General features: G+C 41.3%; 1 protein-coding gene across 2 annotated transcripts in view; it reads right to left on the reverse strand.

Annotated features, from left to right (window-relative positions):
- The window catches only part of BBS4 (Bardet-Biedl syndrome 4), a 52,277-nt gene extending 42,474 nt beyond the window's left edge, over nucleotides 1-9,803 (reverse strand). Inside the window, exons 1-3 of one of the 2 annotated variants that reach the window (XM_070763447.1) lie at nucleotides 9,710-9,748; nucleotides 8,287-8,388; nucleotides 3,711-3,762 (exon numbers count right to left, since the gene is read on the reverse strand). Coding sequence is in view for 1 of the 2 variants with exons in the window: in XM_070763446.1 (XP_070619547.1) it covers nucleotides 3,711-3,762; nucleotides 9,710-9,733 (76 nt within the window). In the remaining variant the exon portion in view is untranslated. Of the gene's footprint in view, nucleotides 1-3,710; nucleotides 3,763-8,286; nucleotides 8,389-9,709 lie in introns of both variants that reach the window. The other variant, XM_070763446.1, reaches the window with a different exon arrangement.
- Nucleotides 9,804-11,332: the final 1,529 nt, after the last annotated feature.

Consider the following 11,332-nt stretch of genomic DNA (forward strand, 5'->3'; position numbering starts at 1 on the left):
AGTATTGGATTATTATTATATGCTGTTTTATTCCTAGCCGCCCCGAGTCTGCGGAGAGGGGCGGCATACAAATCCAATAAATAAATAAATAAATAAACAAACAAATAAATAAATAAATAAAAGAAAATATACATTTGTCCAGAAGAAACATTCCACCATTCCATGCGCGAGTGCCCACACCCATAATTCAATGCTTGGGGAGGGCGAAAACAGGAGGCCCCCTTCTGGAGGCCAGAAATGGCCTGTTTCCCAACTTCTGGTGGGCCCAGTAGGCTCGTCTCTCACTCCCCCCCCAGGCTCCAAAGGCTTCCGTGGAGCCGGAGGAGGCTAAAAACGCCCTCCCCCATCCCCTGGAGGCTCTCTGGAAGCCAAAAACGCCTTCCCAAAGCCTGTGCGTGAGCCAAAAATCAGCTGGCCGGCACACACATGCACATTGGAGCAACAGCTCGCGTGCCAGCAGATATGGCCCCATGTGCCGCCTGTGGCACTGGTGCCATAGGTTCGCCATCACTGCTCTATATATTCACTCATTCAATTACCAATGTGGCCATTACAGATGTTGCTTGATGCACTCCTTGCTGAGCCAAGACAGTCCTTAAGTGAGTTTTTAATAGGGAAGTGAACACAAGAACAAGGGGCCACAATCTGAGGTTAATTGGGGGAAAGATTAGAAGTAATGTGAGAACATATTATTTTACTGAAAGAGTAATAGATCCTTGGAACAAATCCACAGTAACTGAATTTAAACATGCCTGGGATAAACATAGATCCATTGTAAGATAAAATACAGGAAATAGTATAAGGGCAGACTAGATGGACCATGAGGTCTTTTTCTGCCGTCAGTCTTCTATGTTTCTATGTTTCTATGAGTTGCACCTGATTCTATGATCCTTTTTTGAGTCCCACGATCGTAAGTGAAACATCTGAAGTTAAGCGAATCCGGTTCCCTCCACTGCCTGTTGGAAAGTGGATGACTATGGCGGTCGAAGTACGGAATGGATTAAAGCCAAGGAAAAACAGACTCCAAGGATCTAAAACTTGGTTCCAGTTAAATTCTAAGCCACAACTGCCCAGAAGACAGAGTGGATTCGTACGTTTCCCAAGCCTACTTCCAACAACTACGGTTTCCAATAAACTATTTCAGCCAGAGTTATTGGCTCTTGCTGCTTCTAAGCTGCCAAACGTTATAACAGCAGGATTGCCCCCGTCTTTTTCTCCGCTACAACATCTGGCTTGAATTATTGCAAACGGAGGAAGTTTATTCTTAATACTCAACTGCCTTCGCATTACTCATAAATTCCAGAAAGAGAGCTTTTCTCTGTTCTCCTTTGCCTGTTAGGAAACAGAGCACAAAGCCAGCTATTGAGTTTTCAAATGAAACTGAGGCTGCCACCTCTTCTAATGCGATACTTACATTATGGAGGGATAAAACAGACCTCATTTCCATCCTATCACCCGACAAACCCCTCTCATTGGGCTACTTATTAAATTGTTCATTTAAAAAAATAGTATTTAATACACTGGAAGGGCAATTAGGGAACGTCACTTTTGTAAGTGATGCAAGACCTTTCAAGAAGTTATGGACTTTGGTAGATAAAACTATACTGGTAATAATGCCACTTATTAAGATCAATCAAAGTACCCAGAAAACCAAGGTCAAATAGTTTAGGATCATATGGCTAAGTACAGTGATACCTTGTCTTACAAACTTAATTGGTTCCGGGACGAGGTTCTTAAGATGAAAAGTTTGTAAGACGAAACAATGTTTCCCAGAGGAATCAATGGAAAAGCGATTAATGTGTGCAAGCCCAAAATTCACCCCTTTTGCCAGCCGAAGCGCCCGTTTTTGCGCTGCTGGGCTTCCCCTGAGGCTCCCCTCCATGGGAAACCCCACCTCTGGACTTCTGTTGCCAGCGAAGCGCCCGTTTTTGCACTGCTGGGATTCCCCTGCAGCATCACAAAAACACGGAAGTCCGGAGCTGGGGTTTCCCATGGAGGGGAGCCTCAGGAGAATCCCAGCGCAAAAATGGGTGCTTTGCTGGCAATGGAAGTCGCGGGGCATCCCAGTGGTGGCGGTGGGTTTGTAAGGTGAAAATAGTTTGTAAGAAGAGGCAAAAAAAATCTTAAACCCCGGGTTTGTATCTCGAAAAGTTTGTATGACGAGGCGTTTGTAAGACGAGGTATCACTGTATTCTGAAATTAAATAACCAACCCCCTACCTCCTTGGTTTTGATATGTACCATATTTTTCAGAGTATAAGACACATCGGAGTATAAGATGTACCTTAGTTTTGGGAGAGGAAAATAGGGGGGGAATCTACCTACCAGGTATTCATCAGGCTAGAATCCTTAGTCTGGTCAGTTTCAGCACATTATTTTATCCCCTGGTTAGGGCTGAAAAAAAATCTTTGGAGGGAGTAAGAATAAAAAAAAATGCTACAAGCCAGGAAGACAGTTAACATCTTGCTAGGGCTGAAAAAAACCTTTTTCAGAGGAGTAGGAATGAAAAAAGCCTGCAAAGACTTATGGCTTGAAAAAAAAACTTGTTTGGAGGGAGTAGGAAGCCGGGAAGATTGTTAGTACCTCGTTAGGGCTGAAAAAGAGGTTAAAAAAGAAGTAGGCAGAGAGAGCAGTACTATAGGCCACTAAAGATGACTGCTAGATCTGTAGGTCAGCAGTTCAAATCTTATCACCGGCTCAAGGTTGATTCAGGCTTCCATCTTTCTGAGGTGGGTCAAATGAAGACCCAGATTGTGGGGGCAATAGGCTGGCTCTGTTTTTTAAAAATGCTATTGCTAACATGTTGTAAGCCGCTCTGAGTCTAAGGAGAAGGGCGGCATTAAAAAAAAAATCAAATAAATAAATAAATAAAATTGTAAAAGCTATTTTTGAAGAATAAGTATTCATGGCATCAGACCAGAATATCTCCGGGACTGTCTTCTGCCACATGAATCCCAGCGACCAGTTAGTTCCCACAGAGTTGGCCTTCTCCGGATCCCGTCGACTAAACAATGTCGTTTGGCGGGACCCAGGGGAAGAGCCTTCTCTGTGGCGGCCCCGACCCTCTGGAACCAACTCCCCCCAGATATCAGAGTTGCCCCCACCCTTCTTGCCTTTCGCAAGCTCCTTAAAACCCACCTCTGTTGTCAGGCATGGGGGAATTGAAATTTTTTCTCCCTTCCCCCTAGGCTTATAAAATTTATGCATGGCATGTCTGTATGTATGTATGATTGGTTTCTTAAATTGGGGGGTTTTATATTACTTTTAATATTAGATTTGTTCATATTGTCTTTTTACTGTTGTTAGCCGCCCCTAGTCTACGGAGAGGGGCGGCATACAAATCAAATCAAATCAAATCAAATCAAATAATAAATAAATAAGATGCACCCAAAATTTCAGCCTCTTTTAGAAAAATATGGAGCTAATCAAAGAGCGTGTCACTATCACCTTCAACTGCCCAAGTCTTTTCTAGGAAATGATATGAGCATTCTTGATTAAGGAAAATACAGTTTGTTAATTTATTTAATTGGATTTGTATGGACATTCTATGGGAGCTGAGTGAATAACTGGAATCACTTTGTCCCCTAAATAACCATTTTTTTGGGCTGTTCATTAAAGTTTACTAAACTGGAGTGTTTTCTGCACAGAATGCATTGCCGGCAGTAGTTAAAAATGGCTAAAATAACCATAGAGATATAAATCGGAACAAACCTCTTCCGGATCTGGCTTTGGGAAGTTCTGCTGTTGCTGGTAGAGATGCAGTCTGGAATAATATAAAAAGGTAGCAAATGTCAGAATGAAAAGCTTTAAAGAAATCACTTTAATTTACCCTCCATGTTCAAAGTTTTAGACCCAAAAACAGCCCATTTTTTGCAAACACGGGGCTATTTTTGCCATTCCCAGCACCCAGGACCTGAATGTATGGTGAGTTTGTTTTTTTGTTTTTTTTAAATATATTTTTATTGATTTTGTAAATATGGTTACATAAAAAACAAACATAAAACAGTGCACAGTGCGTGTGCCCATCACCTGACCGACAAAAAAAAAAAACCCATCACCACCACCACCAATTGCGGGGGGTTCAAATATTTACTAGTTCATATATATATATATTTCCTTGACTCTACTTTGCATTTGTTATTATTGAAAGAGTGATTGGAGTTTATTTTTCACATTTACATCACAGATTCTACTCTGCATATAACCTTTCACCTTATTCCAGGTATGGTGAGTTTGTTGACTGAATGGATATGAGTGCATTTTAATTTTAGAATGGATATGAGTGCATTTTAATTTTAATTAGCCTTTAGGTTTTTAGATTTTTAACTTTAATTAATTGGATTTTGATGTACTGTATATCGCTCTTTATATGTTGTAAGCCGCCCCAAGTCCTCAGAGAGGGGCGGCATATAAATCCAATTAATAAAATAATAAATAAATAATAAATTTTATTAAATGATATACAGTATTACTACACCATCTGGTTCAGAATACTTCTCTTCCACCTCTAAAGTCTAGGTGTGTCTTATACTCTCCAAAATACAGTACAAACACACACACACACACTCATAAATACACAACCAAGTTCCTTATAAAATTCATAAATGTAGAGCAGCTAAAAAAAACCTAACTGCCAACTAGGTAATTAAATATACAACGTGTCATTCTAGGTATCTATAAACACTCATCGGGGGGGATAAAAATGAGATCAGATAAATGAAATGCAGAGGAGACAGGGAGTGATAATTACCTAAGTATTAATAAGGTAATTGTCACAGCCAATATTTCCTGCATTTCATTCCCTCTGACTTCATTACTTTGAATAACATCTTGTATACATCATGGCACAATATAATTATTAGACATTAAGGTGCCATCAGATACCTCCTTGTTTGTTACTGCAACAACCTAATTCAGCTCCCCCTTTGGAAACTGGGAATGTATACACACATCTTAAGAACGGCTTAAGGTGCTGAGCTGCATAAGATGGAGTAGCTGTGGGTTTTGCCTCCCAACGACAATTCCATCTGTCCGTCCATCACCCTGGGGGGGGGGATTATTCACCCCCTCGCAGAGGGTCCCCAACTTGGGTGTCCTCCTCGATCCACAGCTCACATTAGAGAAACACCTTTCAGCTGTGGCGAGGGGGGCGTTCGCCCAGGTTTGCCTGGTGCACTAGTTGCAGCCGTATTTGGACTGGGGGTCACTGCTCACAGTCACTCATGCTCTCATCACCTCAAGGTTCGACTACTGTAACGCTCTCTACATGGGGCTACCTCTGAAAAGTGTTCGGAAACTTCAGATCGTGCAGAATGCAGCTGCGAGAGCAATTATGGGCTTTCCCAAATATGCCCATATTACTCCAACACTCCGCAGTCTGCATTGGTTGCCGATCAATTTCCGGTCACAGTTCAAAGTGTTGGTTATGACCTATAAAGCCCTTCATGGCATCGGATCAGAATATCTCCGGGACCGACTTCTGCCGCACAAATCCCAGCGACAGATTAGGTCCCACAGAGTTGGCCTTCTCCGGGTCCCGTCGACTAAACAATGTCGTTTGGCGGGCCCCAGGGGAAGAGCCTTCTCTGTGGTGGCCCCAACCCTCTCGAACCAGCTCCTCCCAGGGATTAGAACTGCCCCCACCCTCCCTGCCTTTCGTAAACTCCTTAAAACCCACCTTTGCCATCAGGCATGGGGGAATTGAATCATCTCCCCCGGGCCTATACAATTTAAGTATGGTATGTCTGTGTGTATGTATGTTTTAATAACGGGGATTTTGATGTTTTCTTTTTTAATCGTTAAAATTATTAGATTTGTTATGAACTGTTTTCTATTGTTGTTGTGAGCCGCCCCGAGTCTACGGAGAGGGGCGGCATACAAACAAACAAACAAACAAATGAATAAATGAATAAATAAATAATAAACAAACAAACAAACAAACCAGGGATAAGAAGGGGCAGAACTGCTGATTAGATTAAAAGCAAAGTGTTTTAAAAAAGGTCACTAATCTCTTTGTGAGAGAGTCTTCCTTTGTAGGTTCAGCATCTAGTTGAAACGTCGCCATTTCGAGAAGAAATGGTGGCATTAATCAGAGGCAGTGATGTCACTAACTCAAGGGAACAAAAATAGTATGAAAATCTTGATTTCCTTTTCAATTCGATTGATTTAGCCTTAGCCCCAAACTTCCGATAAAAAAGTCCTTCTCTCTACCCCCATCTCTAACAATGCAAAATTGAACAGGTCCAAAGACGGGCTACAAGAATGGTGGAAGGTCTTAAGCATAAAACGTATCAGGAAAGACTTCCTGAACTCAATCTGTATAGTCTGGAGGACAGAAGGAAAAGGGGGGACATGATCAAAACATTTAAATATGTTAAAGGGTTAAATAAGGTCCAGGAGGGAAGTGTTCTTTATAGGAAATTGAACACAAGAACAAGGGGACACAATCTGAAGTTAGTTGGGGGAAAGATCAAAGGCAACATGAAAAAATATTATTTTACTGAAAGACTAGTAGATCCTTGGAACAAACTTCCAGCAGACGGTTTATATTGACTGGTTCCTAACATGATTTGATAGCTTATTTGTACCTGGATATCATTAAGTGTTGTACCTCATGATTCTTGACGAACATATCTTTTCTTTTATGTACACTGAGAGCATACATAAAAGACAAATCCAATCACACTGGGCCAATTCTATTCTATTCTATTCTTTAATTTCTTATAGCCCATGTATTTGATCACTCAGAAAGGAATTTTTACATTTAAATTTCAAGTTTTTTAGATTCATAACTGTTAAGCACTTCCGACTTAAACAGCACTCTAAGGTAATACAGAACAAAGGAACAAAGATATTTTTTTTAAAGCAATTTGAAGCTTTTTCCATAATTCCTTGAGATGCAGAATTAACTTTACGGGATGAGAATGGTGCTCCGGTGAAAATTTCAGTCTAAAAATCTTACTCCAATTAAAATATCAAACTTTCCTATCGTAGCACCAAATATAGTCGGGCAGAATAGATAATCAGTTGGCTCCTACATTGTAATTCTTTTGCCAAAGACAGCATGCTGTGCTAGAGCTTTTATTAAAAGAACTATTAAAAATCCTGGAACGTGTTCATAAAGAACCAAGATTCTAAGTACACTCTCCTACTATGACCAACAAAAGAAAAAAAAGGCACATCCATGAGTCTTCTGAAGAGAAATATCTAAAAATTATTTTATCAAATTCCTTATTAAACTGTATGGCCATAAACAGAGAATATAGTTTAAAAACTGTAAAAGTACAGATGATTTTTTGTGTGTGTGTGATCTTGTCTTTACTAAGGCCTGGTTTTTATTCACAGCAGTTTTACACAAAATGTAAAACTTCTGAAATTGTAGAACGGACTACAGTATTGTAATTTTTGAAACACCACTGGGGAGGGAAGGAAGATTTCATAACTAAACCTCACAATGTACATTATAAGTACAATAACCACATCCCCCCACACACACACAGGGACACTTGGCTCTGTTTCTCTTCTCTCCATTATGTTCATTGTATAGGTAATCCTTGATTTATGATCACAATGGAACAAAAAATGTATGTTGCTAAGTGAGATGTGTTAACTGAGCTTTGCTTCATTTTATGACCTTTCTTGCCACTGTTGTTAAGTGAATCGCTTCAGTTGTTCTGTTAAGTGAATCTGGCTTCCCCATTTAGCAGATTTTAACAGAGTTGGAAGAGACCTTGTGGGTCATCTAGTCCAACCCCCTGCCCAAGCAGGAGCCCCTTACATCTGCCTTTACCTAGGATCGAACTCACAATCTTCTGATTGCGAGGTAAGAGCTCCACCTCTGACTTGGCTTGTCAGGTGGTCACAAAAGGTGATTTTATTTATTTTATTATTTATTTATTCAATTTTTTTTAATGCCGCCCTTCTCCTTAGACTCAGGGCGGCTTACAACATGTTAGCAATAGCACTTTTTAACAGAGCCAGCCTATTGCCCCAGCAATTCAGGTCCTCGTTTTATTTATTTATTTATTATTTATTTATTCAATTTTTATGCCGCCCTTCTCCTTAGACTCAGGGCGGCTTACAACATGTTAGCAATAGCACTTTTTAACAGAGCCAGCATATGGCCCCAGCAATTCAGGTCCTCGTTTTATTTATTTATTTATTATTTATTTATTCAATTTTTATGCCGCCCTTCTCAGACTCAGGGCGGCTTGCAACATTTTAGCAATAGCACTTTTTAACAGAGCCAGCCTATTGCCCCCACAATCCAGGTCCTCATTTTACCCACCTCAAAAGGATGGAAGGCTGAGTCAACCTTGAGCCAGCGATGAGATTTGAACCGCTGACCTGCAGATCTAGCAGTCAGCTTTGATCACATGATCCCTGGGCACTGCAACCATCATAAATACCATTTACTGATGCAACAGTTAAGTGTGAAAAAACTATAAGTCACTTTTTTCCCCCAGTGAGATTGTAACTTTAAACAGTCACTAAATGAACTGTTGGAAGTTGAGAACTACCTGCATCAACTTTTAGATAGAAAGGTCTTCAGGGGAGGGGATTTATCCAGGTGGAGAGCTTCTGGCAAACAAATCATTGTGCAGTCATCATTATATTTTCAGCCCACCTTTTTTTATGGAGAACTCAAACACAGCAAAAGTTGGCCATGTCTGATGTAACCAATCAAGAGTTTCCTGTTTTCTGGGCCAGTCCTTACACCATTGCACTAAATTATGCCAATCTCTCACATCAATATTTTCCCTTTAATAGCTGTACAGTATTGCCATCAAAATAGAGGGTAGTCTTAAACGGAGGGCTCCAAGTTACCACAGAATTGTTGGGAATTGGGAAGAAGACAAATGGAATCAAAGAAATAAAAGATGGGAAGGCTACTTTTTAAAAGCCATAGGCAATAGGGGCTCCGCAGGGAAACCAAGCAAAGATGAAGCCTGTCTTTGCAGGTGTTGTAAAGAGATGAGAACGAAAAAGAGAAGAGAGGCAGATCCCATAAAATTCTGCCAGGTTTCTGCATCCCATATAAACCCTAATCTGCCTAGCACGGGACCCCATAACATGCCTCTTGGGCTCCTACACACCACATGTCCTAATCTGTCTAGCATGGGACTCCATGAACTGCCCCCACCAGGTCTTGCACCCCATATAAACCTTAATCTGCCAAGCACGGTACCCCATAAAATGCCCCTTAGGCTCTTACACCCCCATACATCCTAATCTGCCTAGCCTGGGACCCCATAAACTGCCCCCCAAGTCTTGCACCCCATATAAACCCTAACCTGCCTACCCTGAGACCCCATAAATCCCCCCCTATCTTGCACCCCATATAAACCTTAATCTGCCAAGCACGGTACCCTATAAAATGCCCCTTGGGCTCCTACACCCCACATACGTCCTAATCTGCCTAGCCTGGGACCCCATAAACTGCCCCCCCAGGTCTTGCACCCCATATAAATCCTAATCTGCCTAGCCACGGTCTATTGGACAAGCCACAATGGGACGACTTGGCACAAAACGCTAAGCCATGGTCTGTACCTAAGAAACCATAGTTAGCTGGGTTCCCGCCAACCCATAACCACCCTGACACTGGTGGGTGAGGCAGCCCAGAAAGACAGTGGGAGGAAAGGTCCCGTCCCTCCCTCGGCCCTCAGAACGGGAAAGAGGCGCAACAGGCGAGAACGGAGAATCCCGCTCACCGGCCGAGCTGTCACCTCCGCCATGTCGCCTCGGCTCCTACAAGCCTCCACCAAGTGGCCCGTTGCCTAGGTGACCAGCAAGACCGGAAGTAATCTCTCCACTCCGAGGACGAAAGGCCCGGATGTCTTGTTGCCAAGGGTAACCAGAACTTCCGGTATCTCTCTAAGCCTCAACCTCGCTGCGGGTGGGTTCCGAATCGTGAAGGGGGCCAAAGGCGGAGAGAACGGAAGTGACGCCACGTATTTGGGTCTGGATTAGGGCGGGCTCGGAGAAGGGGTGACGCGAGAGAGATTCCAAGTTGGGTGGTTTCTTCACGGTTCCCTCCTCCCCTATTTTTGTGAATTGGATTCGCCCACCGTGATTGGTGGCAACAAGAGGGAGCGAACTATTTTGAACAGAGGGGAAGGGAAAAAAGATCCAAATATCCCTTGCAGATAGAAATAATTTGCCTTGCCTTTTGGGGATCCTGCTAGTTCGAGGAATCGCAATTTTTTCTATGCATTATTTTGCTTTTTTTTTTTTTTTCATTTTTCCAATGTACGTATCAATAAACATTTTTAAGAGTACCAGGTCATATGTAATGTTTCATATGGTTATTTACATTTATTTCTATACATCTTTATTTCTCTGTTCTAACCAATTATACCACTTATTCCACACTTCATAAAATTTTGTTTCTTCCTTGCCTTTCATTTCTAATGTGAGTTTATACTTCTCTGCACATTCCAGTATCTTATGTAATAATTCTTTTCGTTGCTTGATGTATTTTCAAGTTTCCAACATTGAGCATATACAATTTTTGCTGCAGTTACTATGTGTAAAATGATGTATTGGAATCATTTCTTTATCTTTTGGTTAATTATTCCTGATAAGAATAGTTCAGGTTTAAATTCTATTTGTCCTCCCATTATCTCCTCTAGCCATGTCCTTATTCTGTTCCCAATACTATTTCTTTGCTTTGGGGCATTGCCACCACATGTGATAAAAAGTTCCAGCCTTACTTTTGCATTTCCAGCAATCCGGTTTCATACTTGTATACATTTTTGGCAATCTTGCCGGGGTTAAATGCTACCTATAAAGCATTTTATATTGACTTTCTTTAAATGCAGTTGATGATGTTAATTTACAGTCCTTGTTCCATATTCTTTCCCTTTCCTCTAAATCTATATTACAGCCTTTATTTTGTCCCCATGCATTCATCGAATCTTTAATAATTTCCTCTTCCATTTCTACTTCCAATGTTTGTCTCTTGGTAAATCCACAGGAACTGAATTTAAACATGCCTGGGATAAACATATATCCATCCTAGGATAAAATACAGGGAGTGGTATAAGGGCAGACTAGATGGACCATGAGGTCTTTTTCTGCTGTCAATCTTCCATGTTTCTGTTTCTTTCTTTCTCTCCCTCCCTCCCTCTCTTTCTTTCTCTTTCTCCTTCCTTCCTTCGATTTGTATGCTGCCCAACTCCCCGAGAACTCTGGGCATATACCTTTAAAATTCCTGAAGTTGAAGCTAGTTTCCATATTTTTTTCACCCTGAAAAATCTTTCAATTACTCTTTTTTAAGGATCGCTCCATCTGGAGAGCTTTATATATGTGAAAAGACCTTGGAAGTCTTCTAG

Source organism: Erythrolamprus reginae, chromosome 10, assembly GCF_031021105.1.
Source record: "Erythrolamprus reginae isolate rEryReg1 chromosome 10, rEryReg1.hap1, whole genome shotgun sequence".
In the NCBI taxonomy this organism is placed as follows: Eukaryota; Metazoa; Chordata; class Lepidosauria; order Squamata; family Dipsadidae; genus Erythrolamprus; species Erythrolamprus reginae.